General features: G+C 48.3%; 1 protein-coding gene across 1 annotated transcript in view; it reads left to right on the forward strand.

The window, feature by feature from the left end:
- spag17 (sperm associated antigen 17) overlaps nt 1-22,807 on the forward strand; it is a 348,837-nt gene that overhangs the window by 93,756 nt on the left and 232,274 nt on the right. The window contains 3 exon segments of the mRNA XM_086006806.1: nt 11,371-11,460; nt 16,289-16,378; nt 17,008-17,121. Coding sequence (XP_085862932.1) covers nt 11,371-11,460; nt 16,289-16,378; nt 17,008-17,121 — 294 coding nt within the window.

The following is a 22,807-nucleotide window of genomic DNA, read 5'->3' on the forward strand; positions in this document are numbered from 1 at the left end:
AAAAGCTAGTATCAGTAATGGTAACCATGAAACTATCGGATTGTCGTAAAAACCCATCTGATTCACTGATGCCCTTTAGGGAAGGAAATCTGCCGTCCTGGCCTGGCCTATATGTGACTCCAGACCCACAGCAATGTGGTTGACTCTTAACTGCCCTCTGAAATGGCCTAGCAAGTCACTCAGTTGTAACTAACCGCTACGAAACAAAATAATAAGAATGAAACCGGACGGACCGTCCGGCATCGACCTCGGCACCGGCTACGGAAACGGCACACCCAGCCCAGTCAACCCTGCAAAGTCCTTCTCACCAACATCTGGGGACTTGTGCCAAAATTGGGAGAGCTGTCCCACAGACTAGTCAAGCAAGAGCCTGACATAGTCATACTCACAGAATCATACCTTTCAGCCAATGTCCCAAACTCCTCCATCACCATCCCTGGGTATGTCCTGTCCCACCAGCAGGATAGACCCACCATGGGTGGTGGCACAGTGGTGTACAGTCGGGAAGGAGTGGCCCTGGGAGTCCTCAACATTGACTCCGGACCCATGAAGTCTCATGGCTTCAGGTCAAGCATGGGCAAGGAAACCTCCTGCTGATTATCACCTACCGCCCTCCCTCAGCTGATGAATCAGTACTCCTCTATGTTGAATACCTCTTGGAAGAAGCACTGAGAGTAGCAAGGACACAGAATTTACTCTGGGTGGGGGACTTCAATGTCCATCACCAAGAGTGGGTCGGTAGCACCACCACTGACCGAGCTGGCCGAGCCCTGAAGGACATAACTGCCAGTCTGGGCCTGCGACAGGTGGTGAGTGAACCAACACGAGGGAAAAACCTACTTGATCTCGTCCTCACCAATCTACCTGTTGCAGATGCATCTGTCCATGACAGCATTGATAGCAGTGACCACCGCACAGTCATTGTGGAGACGAAGTCCCGTCTTCACACTGAGAACATCCTCCATCGTGTTGTGTGGCACTACCACCGTGCTAAATGGGATAGATTCAGAACAGATCTAGCAGCTCAAAACTGGGCGTCCATGAGGCGCTGTGGGCCATCAGCAGCAGCAGAATTGTATTCCACCACAATCTGTAACCTCATGGCCCAGCATATCCCTCACTCTACCATTACCACCAAGCCAGGGGACCAACCCTGGTTCAACAACAAGTGTAGAAGAGCATGCCAGGAGCAGCACCAGGCGTACCTAAAAATGAGGTGCCAACCTGGGGAAGCTGCAACACAGAACTACATGCATGCTATAGACAGGGCTAAGCGATCCCACAATGAACGGATCAGATCAAAGCTCTGCAGTCCTGCCACATACAGTCGTGAATGGTGGTGGACCATTAAACAACTAACGAGAGGAGGAGGCTCCATGAATATCCCCATCCTCAATGATGGTGGAGCCCAGCACGTGAATGCAAAAGACAAGGCTGAAGCGTTTGCAACCAACTTCAGCCAGAAGTGCTGAGTGGATGATCCATATCGGCCTACTCCCGAGGTCACCACCATAACAGAAGCCAGTCTTCAGCCAATTCGATTCACTCCACGTGATATCAGGAAACAGCTGAGAGCACTGGATACAGCAAAGGCTATGGGCCCTGACAACATCCCGGCTATCGTGCTGAAAACTTGTGCTCCAGAATTAGCCGCGCCTCTAGCCAAGCTGTTCCAGTACAGCTACAACACTGGCATCTATCCGACAATGTGGAAAACTGCCCAGGTATGTCCTGTCCACAAAAAGCAGGACAAATCCAACCCGGCCAATTACCGCCCCATCAGCCTACTCTCAATCATCAGCAAAGTGATGGAAGGTGTCATCGACAGTACTATCAATCGGCACTTACTCACCGATAACCTGCTCACTGATGCCCAGTTTGGGTTCCGCCAAGACCACTCGGCTCCCGACCTCATTACAACCTTGGTCCAAATATGGACAAAAGAGCTGAATTCCAGAGGTGAGGTGAGAGTGACTGCCCTTCAAGGCAGCATTTGACCTGATACCACTTGGCATCAAGGAGCCCTAGTAAAACTGAAGTCAATGGGAATCGGAGGGAAAACGCTCCACTGGCTGGAGTCATACCTAGCACAAAGGAAGATGGTAGTGGTGATTGAAGGTCAGTCATCACAGCCCCAGGATATCGCTGCAGGAGTTCCTCAGGACAGTATCCTAGGCCCAACCATCTTCAGCTGCTTCATCAATGACCTTCCCTCCAACATAAGGTCAGAAATGGGGATGTTCGCTGATGACTGCACAGTGTTCAGCGCCATTCACAACTCCTCAGATAATGAAGCAGTCCATGCCCGCATGCAGCAAAACCTGGATGACGTTCAGGCTTGGGCTGATAAATGGCAGGTAACACTCGCACCACAGAAGTGCCAGGCAATGACTATCTCCAACAAGCGAGAGTCTAACCACCTCTGCTTGACATTCAATGGCATTACCATCGCCGAATCCCCCTCTATCAACATCCTGGGGTCACCATTAACCAGAAACTTAACGGGATTGATGTGCCTCAATGAATCCGAGACTCAACGTTAACGGAGCAAAGCAAGGCTTTTATTAACTCAGAAAGTAATACACATTGGAGAAGTGTCTCTCATCCAGAGATCTGCTGTACTGCTGTGAGACACGCTGGGGCTTGCTTAACTAGGGGCCAGGTATGGGCGGAGCCCTACACACAATACAATACAGGTAAGGAAATGAAACTGAAACTAAACTAAACACAGGGAATACAGTGCCTGATGAATGGCATATTTCATCACATTCACCCCTTCTACAGATTTAGTCTGTTCGGGGGTTTGATAGTCCTCTGTGACCGACGTAGCTGTTGTGGTGCCGCGGGTGTCGGCTGGGTGTCCCCGGTGGCCTCCTGGGTCTCGGCCGGGGGCGCCGCCAGGGTTGTTGAAGGGGTAGTTGGTGGGGGCACCATTGGTCGATGTTCTTCCGGGGGTGGTGAAAGGATAGTGGGTGGGTAAGAATTGCTGTGATTGTTGTTGCTGTTGTTGTCGTGGTTGTTGTCGTTACCGGCTGGGGCGACGTCTTTTATGGACACGGTGCCCTCCCTTCTGTCGGCGTGCCGGACATACGCGTATTGGGGGTTGGCGTGGAGTAGGTGCACTGACTCCACGAGGGGGTCCGTCTTGTGGCCCCTCACATGCCTTCGTACAAATACCGGACCTGGGGTGAAGAGCCATGACGGCATGGATACGCCTGAGGTGGATTTCCGGGGAAAGACAAACATTCGTTCATGAGGCGTGGCATTAGTGGCAGTACACAATAGCGACCGTATCGAATGGAGCACATCTGGGAGGACTTCCTGCCAGCGGGAGATAGGGAGGCCCTTGGTCCTTAGAGCTAGAGTGACTGCTTTCCATACTGTCCCGTTCTCTCGCTCCACCTGGCCGTTACCCTGGGGGTTGTAGCTGGTGGTACGGCTCGTGGCGATCCCCCTGGACAGCATGTACTGGCGTAGCTCTTCACTCATGAAGGACGCCCCCCTATCCGTATGGATGTAGCTCGGCATACCGAACAGGCAGAACAGGCTGTTGAGGCATTTAATGACCGTGGCGCTGGTCATGTCTGGGCAGGGGAAGGCGAATGGGAAACGGGAGTATTCGTCCACAATGTTCAGGAAGTAAACATTGCGGTCGACTGACGGGAGGGGGCCCTTGAAATCTAAGCTGAGCCGCTCAAAGGGCCGTGTAGCTTTGATTAAGTGGGCTCTATCTGGGCGGTAGAACCGAGGCTTGCACTCAGCGCAAGTGTGGCAGTTCCTGGTCAGAGACCGAACTTCCTCAATCGAGTAGGGTAAGTTGCGGGACTTTATGAAGTGGAACAGCCGTGTGACCCCTGGGTGGCAGAGGTCGTTGTGGAGGGTCTGTAGTCGATCCCCGGTGGCGCTGGCACACATCCCTCGTGAGAGGGCGTCGGGGGATTCGTTAAGGGCCCCTGGCTGGTAAATGATGTCATACTCGAAGGTGGCGAGCTTGATCCGCCACCAAAGAATCTTATCATTTTTAATCTTCCCCCTCTGTTTATTATTGAACATAAACGCTACCGACCGCTGGTCGGTAAGTAGGGTGAAGCGTTTGCCGGCTAGGTAGTGCCGCCAGTGGCGCACTGCCTCCACGATGGCTTGGGCCTCCTTTTCCACGGAGGAGTGTCTGATCTCGGGCCCTTGGAGGGTCCTCGAGAAGAATGCTACGGGCCGCCCCGCCTGGTTGAGGGTGGCCGCCAAGGCAAAGTCAGACGCATCACTTTCCACTTGAAAGGGAGTGTTCTCGTCCACTGCCTGTAGCGTGGCCCGCTCAATATCCCGCTTAATGCTTTTGAAGGCGGCGTGGGCCTCAGCAGAGAACGGAAAAGAGGATGCTTTCAAGAGGGGGCGGGCTTTGTCGGAGTAGTTGGGGACCCATTGGGCATAATAAGAAAATAACCCCAGGCACCTTTTCAGGGCTTTGGGAGTGTTGGGCAGGGGGAGCTCCCGTAGGGGGCGCAATCGGTCGGGGTCTGGTCCGATTTCCCCATTCTCCACCACGCTGCCTAGTATGCAGAGGCGCGTGGTGTTGAAAACGCACTTGTCCTCGTTGTAAGTGAGATTGAGTTTTTGTGTGGTTTTCAGGAACCTCTCGAGGTTCGAGTCGTGATCCTGCTGGTTGTGACCGCAGATGGTGACGTTGTCGAGGTAGGGGAAGGTTGCCTGCAAGTGGTGGTCATCGACCATGCGGTCCATCTCCCTCTGGAAGACCGAGACCCCATTCGTCACCCCAAAGGGGACTCTGAGGAATTGGTAGAGGCGTCCGTTCGCCTCGAAGGCGGTGTACGGGCGGTCCTCTGGTCTGATAGGGAGCTGGTGGTACGCTGACTTGAGGTCGATGGTGGAGAACACCCGGTATTGGGCGATTTGGTTCACCATCTCGGATATGCGGGGTAGCGGGTAGGCGTCTAGCTGGGTGTATAGATTAACCGCCTGGCTATAATCTATCACCATCCGCTTCTTCTCGCTACCCCTCACCGCCACCACTTGGGCGCGCCACGGGCTGTTGCTGCGTTCGATAATGCGCTCCTTCAGGAGCCTGTCTACCTCGGTCGCGATAAACCGCCTGTCCTCCCAGCTGTACCTCCTGCTTTTGGTCGCTATTGGCCGGCAGTTGGGAGTAAGGTTCGCGAATAGCGAAGGCGGCTTTACCTTCAGGGTAGCCAGACCGCACACTGTGAGGGGCGGCTGGGACCCACCGTAATTGAGCGTGACGCTTTGGTGGTGGCACTGGAAATCCAGGTCCAAGATCACGCTCGCACATAGATTCTTCATGATTAGTAATTTAAAATTATTGTATACAGTTCCATTAACGGACAATTGTACCGCGCAGTAACCCATAATGGTCGATGTCTGGGTTTTATCAGCCATAGAGATGGTGCCCCGAGCAGGGACCACCATTAGAGAGAGTTGTTGTGCTAGTTCAGGGTGGATAAAACTCTCCGTGCTTCCACTGTCAATTAAACATTTAACCCTGCACCCGTTTACCTCGATGTCCACCATTGATTTGGATAGCGGGTGCGGTCTGGTCTGGTCCACTGTGACCGATGCCACTGTAGGGCCCTGATCGAGACAAGATGGCGTCCACGCTGTCTGCTCACAAGATGGCGGACCCCACGAGGTCGGACAAGATGGCGTCCAAGATGGCCGCTCCCACGGCGCACACGCGGCGGTGGCGGGTTTTCCAGCGGGGTTCCCTCTGCACACCTTCCCGAAGTGCCCCTTCTTACCGCACTTAAAGCAGGTGGTGCCTTTCGCCGGGCACAGGTTTCTGATGTGCTTCGGCTGCCCGCAGAAGTAGCAGTTGGGGCCCCGACGCGTCACGGCTGTCGTAGGGCTTCTGGGGGCAGAGCGGGGCCCCGACGGTGTCGGGCTGCCAGGCGGGGAAGATGCCTTCCAAGATGGCGGCGCCCTTGGTGCACACGTGGCGGCGTGGGCGGCGCGGGCCGAAGAGTAGGCATCCGAGTTTCTCTGGGCCACATCCAGGGATCGTGCTGTGTCCACAGCCTGTTTCAGGTCCAATCCCGTTTTTTCCAGTTGTCTCTGCCGGATGTAAGTGGAGCTGAGGCCTGCGATAAAGGCATCACGAACAAGCTCGTCAGTGTACACTGCGGCTTTTACATCTTGGCACTTGCAGTTTTTGCCAAGCGTTTTCAGGGTGACTAGGAACTCATCCAGCGATTCCCCAGGTCGCTGTGCGCGAGTAGTGAGCAGATGCCTAGCGTACACCTCGTTCGTAGGCTGCTGGTAATGCGCCTTTAGGATGTCGCAGGCGACCGGGTACGTGTCGGCGTCTTAGAAGAGTGGGTAAACCCGGTGGCTTACCCAATTCCGCAGGATTCCGAGTTTCATACTTTCAGCGTCCGTAGCGCCTGTGATGGCTGCGGAATTGTCCAGGAAGAATTCCATACACTTAAACCAGTGTCCGAATCATGCCGATGCGTCCGAAGCATGCGGGTCCAAATCCAAACGTTCGGGTTTCAAGAGTTGGTCCATTGCGTTGAAAATTGAGTTAATAAAATTGATGTGCCTCAATGAATCCGAGACTCAACATTAACGGAGCAAAGCAAGGCTTTTATTAACTCAGAAAGTAATACACATTGGAGAAGTGTCTCTCATCCAGAGATCTGCTGTACTGGATGTGAGACACGCTGGGCCTGCTTAAGTAGGGGCCAGGTATGGGCGGAGCCCTACACACAATACAATACAGGTAAGGAAATGAAACTGAAACTAAACTAAACACAGAGAATACAGTGCCTGATGAATGGCATATTTCATCACAGGGATCAGCCACATAAATACTGTGGCAACAAGAGCAGGTCAGCGGCTAGGTATTCTGCGGCGAGTGTCTCACCTCCTGACTCCCCAATGCCTTGCCACCATCTACAAGGCACAAGTAAGCAGTTTGATGGAATACTCTCCACTTGCTTGGATGAGTGCAGCTCCAACAACACTCAAGAAGCTCGACACCATCCAGGACAAAGCAGCTCGCTTGATTGGCACCCCATCCACCACCTTAACCATTCACTCCCTCCACCACCAGCGTACTGTGGCTGCAGTGTGTACCATCTACAAGATACACTGCAGCAACTTGCCAAGGCTTCTTCGGCAGCACCTCCCAAACCCACGACCTCTTCCACCTAGAAGGCCAAGGGCATCAGGCGCATGGGAACACCACCACCACCTGCAAGTTCCCCTCCAAGTCACACACCATCCTGACTTGGAAGTAGATCACCGATCCTTCATCATCGCTGGGTCAAAATCCTGGCACTCCCTACCTAACAGCACCATGGGAGTACCTTCACCACACGGACTGCAGCTGTTCACGAATGCGGCTCACCACCACCTTCTCCAGGGCAACTAGGGATGGGCAATAAATGCTGGCATTGCCAGTGACGCCCTGATCCCATAAATGAATTTTTAAAAAGTTAAGATGGTGTGTAACTTGGAGGGGAACTTGCAGGTGATGGCATTCCTATGCACCTGCTGCCCTTGTCCTTCTAGGGGCTAGAGGTCGCGGGTTTGGGAGGTGCTGCCAAAGAAGCCTTGGCGATTTGCTGCAGTGCATCTTGTAGATGGTGCACACTGCAGCCACGGTGCACTGGTGGTGCAGGGAGTTAATGTTTAAGGTGGTGGATGGGGTGCCAATCAAGCGGGCTGCTTTGTCCTGGATAGTGTCGAGCTTCTTGAGTGTTGTTGGAGCTGCACTCATCCAGGCAAGTGGAAAGTCACACTCCCGACTTGTACCTTGTAGATGGTGGAAAGGCTTTGGGGAGTCAGGAGGTGAGACACTCACCACAGAATACCCAGCCTCTGACCTGCCCTTGTAGCCACAGTATTTATGTGGCTGGTCCAGTTAAGTTTCTGGTAAATGGTGACCCCCCAGGATATTGATGGTGGGGGATTCGGCAATGGTAATGCTGTTGAATGTCAAGTGGCGGTGATTAGACTCTCGCTTGTTGGAGATCCGGCCCAGAAATTCAGGTCGGGGGCTTCCCGCGGGTGCAAGCCCCCGACCTACACTTACATAGCGCGCCGGCAGTTGACCACTTGGCCTGCATGGAATTCCTCTCCGAGGCCTGTCCCAGAGGCCGGCGCGCTATGCTGGCATGTCCCAGGGGCGTAGTTAGTGTGAAGCGTCCCCTGGGATCATGTGAGCAACAGGCAGCCAATTGGAGCAGGGAATGCTCCATTCATAAGTCTTGACCTGTCAAAACGTATAAATGCTGAGGCTGTAAAACTGTACTTTACCTACAAATAAATTTTTTAAAAACATCACACTTTGTAAATAAACTATAAATGACATTAAATAACTATTTTAAACAAAAATTTAAATTTTTGAAAAAAATGATTTTATAAAAAAACGGGGCTAATAATAAACTTACCTTGCTTTAAAGTATTTAAAAGTAAAAAACCTGTGGAAAAATGTTTTAATTTTAAATAATTGACCACTTACCTTTGAAAATGAAGTCCTTACGGCTGCTTTTTACATTTCTAAAATGTACAGACATACCCGCACGTTAAAACCTGAAAAAAAAAGGAAGTTCAACGCGCACGCGCAGACTCCCACGCGCATGCGTTCGACCTCTGAACCCCTTGGTTCAGAGGGTCGGAAGTGCCGGTTTCCCACGCATGCGTAGTGCATGCAAGATTCCGGCACTTCCATCGGGTCCACGCGTGAGTACTCCGTCCATACTCACGCGTTGGGACCCGAATTTCTGGGCCGTGCATTGCCTAGCACTTGTGTGGCACGAATGTTACTTGCCACTTATCAGCCCAAGCCTGAATGTCATCCAGGTCTTTCTGCATTTTGGCATGGACTGCTTCATTATCTGAGGAGTTGCGAATGACACTGAACACTGTGCAATCATCAGCAAACATCCCCACTTCTGACCTTATGATGGAGGGAAGGTCATTGATGAAACAGCTGAAGATGGTTCGGCCTAGGACACTACCCTGAGGAACTCCTGCAGCGATGTCCTGGGGCTGTGATGATTGACCTCCAACAACCACAACCATCTTCCTTTGTGCTAGGTTTGACTCCAGCCAGTGGAGAGTTTTCCCCCTGATTCCCATTGACTTCAGTTTTACTAGGGCTCCTTGATGCCACACTCGGTCAAAAGCTGCCTTGATGTCAAGGGCAGTCACTCTTACCTCACCTCTGGAATTCAGCTCCTTTGTCCATGTTTGGACCAAAGCTGTAATGAGGTCTGGAGCCGAGTGGTCCTGGTAAAACCCAAACTGAGTATCGGTGAGCAGGTTTTTGGTGAGTAAATGCTGCTTGATAGCACTGTCGATGACCCCTTCCATCACTTTGCTGATTATTGAGAGTAGACTGATGGGGCGGTAATTCGCCAGATTGGATTTGTCCTGCTTTTTGTGGACAGGACATACCTGGGCAGTTTTCCACATTGTCGGGTAGATGCCAGTGTTGTAGCTGTACCGGAACAGCTTGGCTAGTGGCATAGCTAGTTCTGGAGCAGAATCTTCAGCATGCCAGCCAGGATGTTGTCCAGGCCCAAAGCCTATGCTGTATTTAGTGTGCTCAGCCGTTTCTTGATATCACGTGGAGTGAATCAAATTGGCTGAAGACTGGCTTCTGTGATGGTGGGGACCTCAGGAGGAGGCTGATATGGATCATCCACTCGACACTTCTGGCTGAAGATGATTGCAAACGCTTCAGCCTTGTCTTTTGAACTCACGTGCTGGGCTTCATCATCATTGAGGATGGGGATATTCCTGGAGCCTCCTCCTCCCATTAGTTGTTTAATTGTCCACCACCATTCACGACTGGATGTGGCAGGACTGCAGAGCTTTGATCTGATCCGCTGATTGTTGGATCGCTTAGCTCTGTCTATAGCATGCTGCTTCCACTGTTTAGCATGCATGTAGTCCTGTGTTGCAGCTTCCCCAGGTTGGCACCTCATTTTTAGGTACGGCTGGTGCTGCTCCTGGCATGCTCTTCTGCACTCCTCATTTAACCAGGGTTGGTCCCCTGGCTTGATGGTAATGGTAGAGTGAGGGATATGCCAGGCCATGAGTTTACAGGTTGTGATGGAATACAGTTCTACTGTTGCTGATGGCCCACAGCACCTCATGGATGCCCAGTTTTGAGCTGTTAGATCGGTTCTGAATCTATCCCATTTAACACGGTGGTAGTGCCACACAACACGATGGAGGGTGTCCTCCGTGTCAAGACGAGATTTCGTCTCCACAAGGACTGTGCGGTGGTCACTGTTAAACTCCATGTGGACGTGGTCCCTATAAGGAAACCGGTTGATGACACGTCAGCAAATGACGTCCTCAGACCTGCTTCCTGTGAATTGGCCAGGAAGCCCGCAGGGCGGGCTTAACAAGGCCAATCAAGGGAAAATCACGTTTACAGAGCGACTGTAGCTGAGAGCGGGACTGGAACGTGGAAGCCAGCTCTCCCGCCACCATCCCGCCTCCTCCATTAAATTTGCGGCCATAGTGAAAGAGGAGGTAGTGGAGATACTGGATGGAATAAAAATTGATAGAGTGGGTACTAGGAAGGCTGAATGTACTTAAAGTAGATAAGTCACCAGGACCGGATGGGATGCATCCTACGATACTGAGGGAAGTAAAGGTAGAAATCGTGGAGGTACTGGCCATAATCTTCCAATCCTCCTTAGATACAGGGGTGATGCCAGAGGACTGGAGGATTGCAAATGTTACACGCTTGTTCACAAAAGGGTGTAAGGATAAACCCAGCAACTACAGGCCAGTCAGTTTAACCTCGGTAGTGGGAAAGCTTTTAGAAACGATAATCAGAGATAAAATTAACAGTCGCTTGGACAAGTGTGGATTAATTAAGGAAAGCCAGCATGGATTTGTTAAAGGCAAATCATGTTTAACTAACTTGAACGAGTCTTTTGATGAGGTAACAGAGAGGGTTGATGAGAGCAATGTGGTTTTTTTTATTTTGCATTAATGTATTAATTAGTAAACCTTTTTGAATTGCATGTGTTACACTGACACTATGATACATATATCGGGAATATTGAATGATTTAATTATGATTTAAAGGAAATAAAAAATAGACCCAATTTTTGCTTTAGTTGCCTTGGTGACATTTTGCTCAAACCATTAGTGGGCGAAGAACTGATTTACTTATGATTTTTCAAAGACAATGTAAAACAACATTGAATAAGGAAATTCTATAGCTATGTCTTAGTAAATGTTTACATGATCTGACCATAATTCTGCATTTATTGGTATTTATTTCCACTTAACGGGATCCTGATCTAGGAATAACATGAAAATGGTTAATCCATGGATAACATTTTCCCCATTAAAACTTTTGCACAGAAAATGATTGAGATGTTTAAAGAGCCCCCACAAAAGACAATGAATGTGACACCCACACAACTATCATTCCATGATATCAGGAAAGAACAGGTAAGTAACAAAATCTGATTGCTTTCATCATTTGAATGCTGGTACTTGTTCCCTGCCCTATCCTCTTTATGTGTATCTATTCTCTTATTTTTTTGTATGGAACAAAACCCAGCACCTGAGGTAATCTCCCCATGTTAATCTGATTACACTTCAAAAGTCATTAATTGGGTGTGAATGCTGCATGCGTCCAGCCTTGCACCAAGTGTCTGATCACCCATCACCTCTGTCCTTGCTGATGTGCATTGGCTCCCCATTCGCCAACATTTTAAATCCTTATTGTCTTCTATGAATCCCTCCATGGCTTCACTTGACTCCATAGGGAGGTGGCAAAGGCTTTAAACTAGTCAGCCAGGGTGGGGGAGTGGGGGTGGGGGGTGGGCGTGAGGGATCTACAAGAAATGAAACCAGCCTAAATATAAACAAAACAGGAAAGGAGAGCATAGGAAATAATAAAGTAAGGAAGGACATTGATGGCCAGGGAATAAAATAGAGTTATAGAACAGGAGTTTAAAAAGATGGTTAAAAATAAAGTGAGAGGAAATGCTATTAAAATGAGTTAAACTGTCTGTACATCAATACACACAGTGTCCGTAATAAAACAGGGGAGCTGTAGGCAATCATGCGTTGCGAGAACCAGACATAGTAGTGATTACTGAGACATGGCTACAGAAAAATCATGTCTGGGAATTAAACATTGCAGGGTATAACATATTTAGAAAAGATCGAGAGGGAAAAAGAGGAGGTAGAGTAGATGTACTTATTGGGGATACATAATGGCAGTCGAAAAAAGTGACGTCGCTATCAGCAAGACAGAAATAGAATCCATGTGGATAAAGACATAAGGGAAAAAATGAGAGTAAGGAAAGAGGCATACATTAAGTACATGGACAGCAGAGGAGAGCATGATAAGGGAGAATATGAAGAAATTAAGAGAGAAGTCAAAAAATCAATTAGGAGGGCAAAGAGGAACTATGAAATTAAATTATCAAGGAACATAAAACAAAATAGTAAAATATTTTACAGGCACATAAATAAATAAAAAAAGGAAGGTCGGGATGGGAATAGGGCTTCTAAGGGATGGACAGGATAATACCACATGCAGCAATAGAGATGGCAGAAATAGTAAATAATTACTTTGCTTCAGTATTTACCAGGGAACTAGAACAGGTGGACATGACATCAGATGATGAGATTAGTAATGAGATAATTGCATTTAACATAAAAAGAGGAGAAATATTAAATAAACTAAATCAAGCTCAAAGAGGATTAAATGCTTGGTCCGAATGGATTACATCCACGCATCTTAAAAGAATCTAGGGAAGAGATAGCAGAGGCATTACTACACATATTTAATCATTTGTTAGAAAAAGGTGTGGTGCCAGAGGACTGGCGGATATATTTAAGAAGGGAGGTAGAACATGTCCAGGGAACTATAGACCACTCAGCTTAACATCGGTGGTAGGAAAAATAATGGAATCCCTACTAATGGAGAAAATAGAACATCTAAAAACCAAAAATATAATAATGAATAGTCAGCATGGATTTTAAAAGGGAAAGTCTTGCTTGACCAACCTTGTTGAATTTTTTGAAGAGGTAACAGAGAGTTGATGAGGGTAATGCAGTAGATGTAATTTATCTAGATTTTCAAAAGGCCTTCGATTAGGTACTACATAATAGACTAATGAATAAGGTCAGAGAATGTGGAGTCGGGACAAGTAGCAGGATGGATAGCTAGCTGGCTTCAAGACAGAAAGCAGCGAGTAGGGGTAAAGGGTAGCTATACAGAGTGACAGAAGGTGGGAAGTGGTATTCCACAAGGATTAGTGCTGGGACCACTGTTCAAAAACACAATTTCTAAATTTGCGGATGACACCAAATTGGGAGGATAGACAATACTGAGGAGGACTGCAACAAATTATAGGAAGACATTAATAAACTTGCAGAATGGGCATATAATTGGCAAATGAAGTTCAACACAGATAAATGTGAGGTATTACATTTTGGTAGGAAGAATAGGGAGGTCACTTATTACTTGGAGGGTTCTCGTCTTGGTGGGGTAGAAGAGCAAAGAGATCTTGGAGTATAGATACACAAATCACTAAAAGTAGTGACATAGGTTAGCAAGGCCATAAAAAAGCAAACCAAGCACTAGGATTTCAATTTCTAGAATTGAAAAGTAGTGAAGTTATGATAAACATGTATCGAACCTTGGTTAGACCACACTTGGAGTACTGCATACAATTCTGGCTGCCAATTACAGAAAATATATAGAGGCACTGGACAGGGTGCAGAGAAGGTTTACAAGGATGATACCAGAAATGAGGAAAGGATGAACAGGCTGGGTCTCTTTTCTCTTGAAGAGAGAAGGCTGAGGGGTGACCTAATCGAGGTCTTTATAATTATGATAGATTTTGATAGACTAGATACAGAGAGAGTGTTTCCACTTGTGGGGAAGAGCAAAACTGGAGGCCATCAATATAAGATAGTCACCAAGCAATCAAATAGGGAATTCAGAAGAAGCTTCTTTACCCAGAGAGTGGTGAGAATGTGGAACTCGCTACCACAGGAACTGGTTGAAGTGAATAGTATTGATGCATTTAAGGGGCGGTTAGATAAGCATATGAGGGAGAAGGGAATAGAGGTTAATGCTGATAGAGTTAGATGAGGAAAGACGGGAGGAGGCTCGAGTGGTGCATAAACACCGGCATGGACTTGTTGGGCCGAATGGCCTGTTTCTGTGCTGTATATCCTATGTAATCCTATCTCTGGAATGTTCCTCCACCCTATCTCTGGAATTTCCTTCAGCCCTAATACCACTCCCACCCACGCAAACACTGTGTTCCTCTGACTCTGGGTTTTTGTCCATTTCCTCCTCCCTTTTTCCCACCATTGGTGTAGAGCCTTTAGCTACCTGGCTCCCACTCTCTGAAATTTCCTCCCTAAACTTCTCCACCAATCCATCTGGCTTTCCTTTGAAACCCTTCTCAAAACTCATGTCTTTGACAAAATGTTCAGTTACCCCTTCTAATTTCTCATTTCTTGTCTCAGTGTCCATTTTCCTCATGTGTATTTGTGAACTGCTTTGGGACATGCTTTACATTAAGGTCACTATATAAATGTAAGTTGCTGTTATGAAGAACTTTTGGGAAGCCCTAAGAGAAGTGAAAAGATATTAAATAAATTTATCTTCTTTCTATAATACAGTAATTACATTTTTTTTAATGAAACTGGAGTGAAGCATGCACTGCAGTCAGCATATAAACACAAACAAAAGTGCAACAAAGACGATCAAAATGGTGTCACTTTTCAGGTCCATTAATGTCATTGGCAGAGTTTAAGTATGAATTCTGCACGGTTACTATATAATGTTTTACAATGTAGTACAAGGCAGGATGTACATTTAGAACCTTTTTATAAAAAAAAAATTAAAAAAAATAGGAGGAATTTTGTACTTCTTAAATAAAACTAGAAATGGCTAATGTAACTGGAGTTTCAAATGCATTTTCTTAGCATTAGTTTAATGGGATGAGAGAGCTGTCCTATGAGGAGAGATTGAGTAGAATGGGCCTATATTCTTGGAGTTTAGAAGAATGAGAGGTAATCTTATTGAAATGTATAAAATTCTTAGAGGGCTTGATCGGGTAGTTGCTGAGAGGCTGTTTCCCCTGGCTGGAGAGTCTAGAACTAAAAGTCATTGGGGGAGATTTTGCCAGCCCTGGGGAGGCGGGTATGGAGGCGGGACTGCCGGGAAAATGGCAGAAACTGGGAGCGGGTACCGAACCCGCTCCCAACACGCCTCTGTGCCATCTTCCCAACTTGCACAGGGACCCGTCTCCTCGAGGCGGGAAGGGGATTAGAGCCAATTAACTGCCTGTTAACAGGTAGTTTTGAGGCTTATCCCCATTTTACCCCTGCAAGTGCGGGCTTCCCGACAGCTGTGAACCTTGCCAGGGACAGCAAGGTGAGCAATGGGTCTACGGAGGTGAGAGGGATCGAAAAGTCCACTGTGGAGGTGAGTGATGGGTGCAAGTGTGGAGAGGTAAGTATGCGAGGTGAGTGTAAAATGTTAGAAAAAGTTTACTTACCTTTGCTTCTTCCTACAGGCTTCAACCCTTAGGGATCCTGAGGTGCCTTATCTCAACGGCAGAGATGACTTAATGGCTGCTGCATTCTCAGATGCAGCAGCCATCTGATTTCTGCTAAGGAAAGAGGTTTGGTGAGCCTTCAGTGCAAGGGCTCACCTTAGAACAGAGATTGTCAGTGTTTGACAGCTTCTCAAAGCTGTCAAACGCTGATGATTCATCTGTCAAAAATGTTTGACAGATGAAACGTCATACGCTGACGTCCTCTGTCGCCGGCTTTCCCTTAATTGGCCGGCTAAGCCCACAGGGCAGGCTTAACAAGGTCAATCAAGGGAAAATACCGTGGGTTGGCCGGACGTCATTGGGGGCGGGACTGAAACCCGACAGCCAGCAGTCCCACCCCCAACACGCCCCCATTGAGAAAATCCGGCCCATAGTTTCAGGATCAGGGGTTGGCCAGTCAGGACTGAGATGAGGAGAAATTTCTTCACTGAGGGCTGTGAATCTTTGGAATTCTCTACCCCAGAGGACTGTGGATGCTCAGTCGTTGAGTATATTCAAGACTAAGATCGATAGATTTTTGGGTACGAAGGAAATCAAGGGATTTGGGGATAGTGCGGGGAATTGTTGGTGTAGAAGATCAGCCATGATCTTATTGAATGGCGGAGCAAGCATGAGGGGCCATATGGCCTGTTCTTGCTCCTATTTCTTATGCTCCTGTGTTTCTCTTGTTTTGATGTATGCAGGTTGCTGAAGAAGATAAACCTCTGCCAAGTGAGGAATGTCCTCAGCCACAAGAAGATATACAGAAATCTGTACTCGAGAAGGAGCAACAGGTACCCCCTCCCATTCCACTAAAGTAGAGATAGACAATCAAAAAAATCTCTTGTCTTTATGCTTTTCTATTACCCACTAATTTGCCTCCCATTCAACAATGAATGGACTCCGTATACCAGAATTTGCACATGAAATTTATGCCAGCAGATGTGTAAATTCAGTGTAGAAGTGTAGAAATAATAGTATACGAAACATACAAAAATGACAGGCAAGAAAAGACCAGCTGGTCCATCAGGTCTGCTGCACACTCATGATGGCTACATACCAACCTCCCCCCCGCACCACCCCCCCCTCCCAAGCGCCCCGAGGCTTTCTGCTGTGTATTCTGATGAAGGGTTTTACCTGAAACTTTAGCTTGACATTCTCTTTCAGTCATTGATCCACCTACTTGTGCATTTCCAATATTTTCTGTATCTATTCAGATTTCTATTATTTGCAGTTTTTCTTATCTTCAAAAGATAAATGTATATCTTGATCCAGTAAAATTCTGACCCAGACACCTATTTTGTTTGCCAACTCGGGTTCCATTTACCTTGACAAAATGTGGAACTTCCCAACCATGAATAGCTCTTAAATAATTAATCCCAATATGAGCATAACATTCTTTCCAATTGATATTATTACACAGAAAATGATTGAAGAGTTGAAAAAATCTGAACAAAAGAGACCACGTGAAGAGCTTAAACAGCCCCTGCTCCTTAATCGCCATGACACCTTGACATGGCGGACACATCATCTGAAGGTAACTGGGTTATTTTGTGTGTGTTAAAAATATCTATGTTTCCATCTTGGGAAATGCTGTTGAATGAGCTGTTTTTCATGCTTCAGCTCTGTATGGATCTGTTTATCAGAAAACAATCAAATCTGTAACAGTTGTATGTTATAATTTTAAACACCTTATAGCAGCAAAATGCAAATGAGATCCAACAGGCATGGGCACCCTTACATAGAATAGCAGTTTGTTTGGAGCGCATTACAAGGTATCAATGCATTTAGCAATTTGGATTCCAAAATAAATTGCAAAAGCAAGAGTTGGACTGTTAAGGCAACAATCAGTAAGATTGTGTTTCATTCCATAAACCACTCCAACACCACTGTTATTTTGTATACAATACTATAAATATAAATAGATATAAACCTTCTGCGGTACTATATTTCTTACAGTGAGTCGAACGTTTTATTAGAACAGAAGTATTACACCAAGTAGTATTACCAGGAATACTGAATTATCAGCAGTATTGGGAGCAGCTAGAGTGTAGTAGTATTGAGGGGGAGCAGGATGTAACTGTCGTTGGGGCAGGCTCCTGAAGAATGGGGCTCAAATGTCATTTGCGCATTTAGAACCATTCGGCTCCAACCCTCGCGTGTTCCTGCCCATCAGCTTCTGCCCCGATCCATCTGAAGCCCCTTTTGTATCCTGAGGTATGCTCCCCCATGTAATTTACCCATTGGAAGCCAGTTTCTATTATTAAGAAGCCAGTTCCTGTCTTTATGGTCCTGCCTGAAAGCAGGGTTGCATAGAAATGAAAAATACAGGCTTAGAAATTGGTATTGCTTATTGCGTCATAACTTTCATTGAACTCACTGTCTGCGCTCTAAGCAGAATTGCATCCCTTATTTTAAAAAGAAGCAAAATTAATGGGGGCTAAATTCAATAAGGTCCAAAAACGGATACGGGGATCGCGATGCGTGATCTGCCCGCTCCCATTGAAAGTAATGCAGGCAGCACGCAAAATTCATGCTGTGTGCTAATTAACATGATTGAGGCGCTGAGCCCAGCTCTGCACACGCTGCTGGTTGGCTCAGTGTTCAGCAGGGGGCCCAATTTCGTGGAAAGTGTGATCTCTATTTAAAGTTAGCCTGCAATGTAAAATGCTGTCTGCACTTCTTAAAGGGGAGGTGCTTTCTGAAAGAAGCACCTCATTGATAGTGTAGCAAATGAAAGTAGAAAGGTACCTATGGCTCAACAGGGCAGAGAAAGGGCACGACAGTTCTCTGACACAGCACTGGAGACCTTAGTGCAGGTGGTCAAAAGGTCCTCTACTGCAGGAGGCCCTCCAGAAAGTCTGTAAGAAGGCAGTGGGAGCAGATTGCTGAAATGGTCAATGCCACCAATCTTTCCCCCAGGACTTCGATCCAGTACCGAAAAAAGTTTAATGACCCAAAGGTCAAGGTCAGTGAATGCATCTTCAAATGCCACATCCCACCAGCTGCGCCACTAGCCTCACACGCTGCTCAATGCACCACACCCCCATCACTCACCTATCAACAATCTCTATCAATCTTGACTGACAACCATAGCTTCACCTCACCCTCACACACTTAACACTGTTGCAAGCCTCACATCCACATATCATACCTTGCACACAATACCAGCTATTCAATCGTGACAGACACATCACCCAAACATATTGCACCACACTCACTGGCACACTTCCCATTCTCTTGCAGACCAAGAAAGCACATAACCGGTGTCAGCAGCAGCTAACCGGCGGGGGAACGGGCAAGCCTGCATAAGCTGACCCAGCTGGAGGAGACAGTGCTGGATATCATTGGAGAGGCCATCACTGAGGCCATGGCAATCGGTGATGCTGAAAGCCTTGATGATAATGGTTTGCTCATATATAATCCTCCTCACATCCCACTTGCCCCTCATCCCGCAATCTCTTCTCACTTACAAGCTGCTGATGGTGTTAAGCATGCACATCTTACTTTCCCACCCTCTTCTCACTACAACCCTACCTTTGTACCTTTCTCTTTTCAGATACCCAAGAACTTCAACCACCCCAGCCTGTGCAGGAAGAACAAGAGGAAAGTGATAGGGAAGAAGGGACACCATCACTCGATCCGCCACTCACAGGCATCAACTCAGCAAATGGCACTGCGCGTACTTCAGAGAGGAGTATAGAGGCGGGATCTGCATGTGATGAGTCACCGGGAGTGAGTGGCTTGCAGCCAGGGCAGGGGGAAAGGGTAGTGCAGGTGCCAGCTCCCCGGAGAGCAAGATCGCAACACGTGTTCTCCTGCAAATGAGTCAGATGAGGAATTCGATGGGGTGGCCTTCAGAAGAAGGGTGATGGGCATGCACACAGAAATGCTTGGTGCATTGGCAAGCCTGCCAGAGAGTCTGTTGTCACTGTCGAGGAGCATGGTGGAGTCCGGTTACAGCCTTGCACAGGGCTTTGCGCAGAGCTTGGAGCCCATGATTTCCAGACTTGTGGACCCAACCATGATGCAGGGTCTGATGGGCGATGTCTCAGCTTCCATTGCAGTACAAGTGGAAGCGACCCAACATCTGAGAATGTCTGAGTGCTGCACTGGAAGCTCAGACTTCTGTCAGACAGGCTCAGCTTGCTGCCACGCAAGATTAGACTGCTCTCATGCAGCCTCACCTTGCTGCCACGCAAGCGCAGACTGCTGCCATGGTGGCTTTGTTTACCAGCTTGGAAAGGGGCTTGCAGGGTCTCACAGCAGTCCAGCAATCTGTCCTCCAACAGATTACCGGGATTGCTGAGGTGCCGTCTCATGGGAGGGCTAGTGGCTCCGTGGAGCATGAACCTGCTGTCTTATCTCAAGATGACAGCATTCGTACCTCCACTGCCACTCCGCCAGTACCCTTGCTGATGCTTGTCAGCCAGCCAGCCCAGAATGCTGCCACCCATGCTAAGGTGGTGGAGTCTACAGCCGGGTCTTCTAGGCTAATAGCTGTTCAAGGTCATCCTGCAAGGCCATCTGCAGTCTCGCCCACTAAAAGTCAGCAGCCTTCCACCAGCCATGCTGCAGCCACTGGGGTAGCACTTCATAGGAGCACGAGGACAGAGAAAGGCACAAAATAGACAGGCACCAAGGGAATGCACAAGGGTGATTAGTTGACTTTCATTTCAGCATTGTGGCTGAGAAGATGCTGTGATGTTCCGTGACAGAGGGATGGTAAGGTGGGGAAGTGTTGAGCATCGGGGATCTGGAGTTTCATTCAAGGAAACCGGAGCCTGATGATGCGCTCACGGACAGACCATCCGGAACTGTGCCCTCATGATGGCCAAGTTATGGAGGGAAAAAAAAGAAAGGCTTGCATTTATATAGCGCCTTTCACAACCACTGGATGTCTCAAAGTGCTTTACAGCCAATGAAGTATTTTTGAAGTGGAGTCACTGTTGTAATGTGGGAAACGCATCAGCCAATTTGCAAACAGCAAGCTCCCACAAACAGCAATGTGATAATGACCAGATAATCTGTTTTTGTTATGTTGGTTGAGGGATAAATATTGGCCAGGGCACCGGGGATAACTCCCCTGCTCTTCTTCGAAATAGTGCCATGGGATCTTTTACGTCCACCTGAGAAAGCAGAAGGGGCCTCGGTTTAATGTCTCATCCGAAAGACGACACCTCCGACAGTGCAGCGCTCCCTCAGCACTGCACTGGAGTGTCAGCCTAGCTTTATGCGCTCAAGTCCCTGGAGTGGGACTTGAACCCACAACCTTCTGAATCAGAGGTGAGTGTGCTACCCACTGAACCATGGCTGAAAAGGATGCAGCAGAACAACTTGAATTGAGCTCGGATGAGTACTAAAGAGCTCCTCCCGAGCGGTCAAACCCTGATGGTCTGCCCGATGATGTGCCTCATGGCAGAATGGCTGTCATTATATGACTGCTGGCCACAAGTGGTGGGGTTGCGGAGGGGAGTCAGGTGTAGAATGGATAGCCCTTGTCGCTTAGCAGGCACCCTCGAGTTCGACGTTGTGGTTGGAAGATTGCTGGCACACTGGACTGGCACAGGATGAAGGCATCATGACTACTGCCAGGAAACCAGGCATTCACCATCATGATGTGCCGGGCATGGTCGTACACCAACTGCACATTAAGTAAGTGGTATGCTTTGCAGTTAAAGTACATCTCCCCATTTAAATGCGGCGCCTGCAAAACCATGTGTGTGCAGTCAATGACGCCATGCACAATGGGGAAGCCTGATATCCTGGCAAAATCACGTGCGCACTCCAATTTCTCTCTGTTTAGAGAGAAGACAATGAAGTCCCTTCTCCCAGTGTACAGTGCTTCTGTGACCTCCAGGATGCAGTGATGGACGGTGAACTTCGAGATGTTTGCTATGTCGCCTGTTCCAGCCTGGAAGGATCTGCTGGTGAAAAGATTTCGGGCTACAGTCACCTTGAGGGCCACTGGCAAGGCCATTGTTGCCCTGCTCTGGGGCTGCAGGTCTGGTTCCAAGAGGTGGCAGAGTTCCATGTCCACCTCCTTGGTGAAGCGGAGCCGCCGAACATACGGTGCAGGTAGAAGTGCTGCTTGAAGACCCTAGATGGGTAAGGCCTCCTCCTTGAAGCCCTCCTTCCCCCCCCACCCCTCCCTCCCTCCTGCCCCTCCTCCTCCTCCCTCTGCGAGCAGCTTGTCTCTTTGCTGCCTCTGCTCCATCTCCCTGTCATGCTGCAAGTAGAGCCCCCATGATTGGGAGCAAGTTTTTTTTTAGTCGTTACTGGGATGTGGGCGTCGCTGGAAAGGCCAGCATTTATTACCCATTCCTAATTGCCTTTGAGAGGGTGGTGGTGAGCCGCCTTCTTGAAATGCTGCAGTCCATGTGGTGAAGGTATTCCCATAATGCTGTTAAGGAGGGAGTTCCAGGATTTTGACCTAGTTACGATGAAGGAACAGCGATATTTTTTCAATTCAGGATGGTGTATAACTTAGAAGGGAACTTGCAGGTGATGGTTTTCCCATGCGCCTGCTGCCCTTGTCCTTCTAGGTGGTAGAGGTCGCGGGTTTGGGTGGCACTGTCAAAGACCACACGAAGTATGTTGCCTCCCTGGTGCCAGGGTCAAGGATGTCACTGAACGGCTGCAGGGAATTCTGAAGGGGGAGGGCGACCAGTCAGAGGTCGTGGTTCACATTGGTACCAACGACATAGGTAAAAAGAGGGATGAGGTCCTGCAACAAGAATTGAGGGTGCTAGGTAGCAGATTAAAAAGCAGGACCTCAACGGTTGTAATCTCTGGATTACTCCCGGTGCCACGTGCTAGTGAGTATAGGAATAGGAGGATAGAGCAGATGAATGCGTGGCTAAAGAGTTGGTGCAGGAGGGAGAGCTTTAGTTTCCTGGATCACTGGGTCTGCTTCTGGGGAAGGTGGGACCTGTACAAGTCGGACGGGTTGCACCTGAACCGGAACGGGACCAACATCCTTGCGGGGAGGTTTGCTAATGCTGTTGGGGGAGGTTTAAACTAATTTGGCAGGGGGATGGGATATGGAGTGGAGCTATAGTAGGGGGTGATGCACAGCCAAATATAGAGGAAAAACCAAGTTAGTCTGGAAGGCAGAGCAAATATGTAACGGTACAAGGGAGTATGGCAAGGCTGGATGTCATTTATTTTAATGCAAGGAGTCTTGCGAGTAAGGCAGATGAATTGAAGGTGGTGATGAACAC

The sequence above is a fragment of the Somniosus microcephalus genome, chromosome 14, assembly GCF_052327205.1.
Source record: "Somniosus microcephalus isolate GS21.2 chromosome 14, FLI_Smic_1.0, whole genome shotgun sequence".
Taxonomy (NCBI): domain Eukaryota; kingdom Metazoa; phylum Chordata; class Chondrichthyes; order Squaliformes; family Somniosidae; genus Somniosus; species Somniosus microcephalus.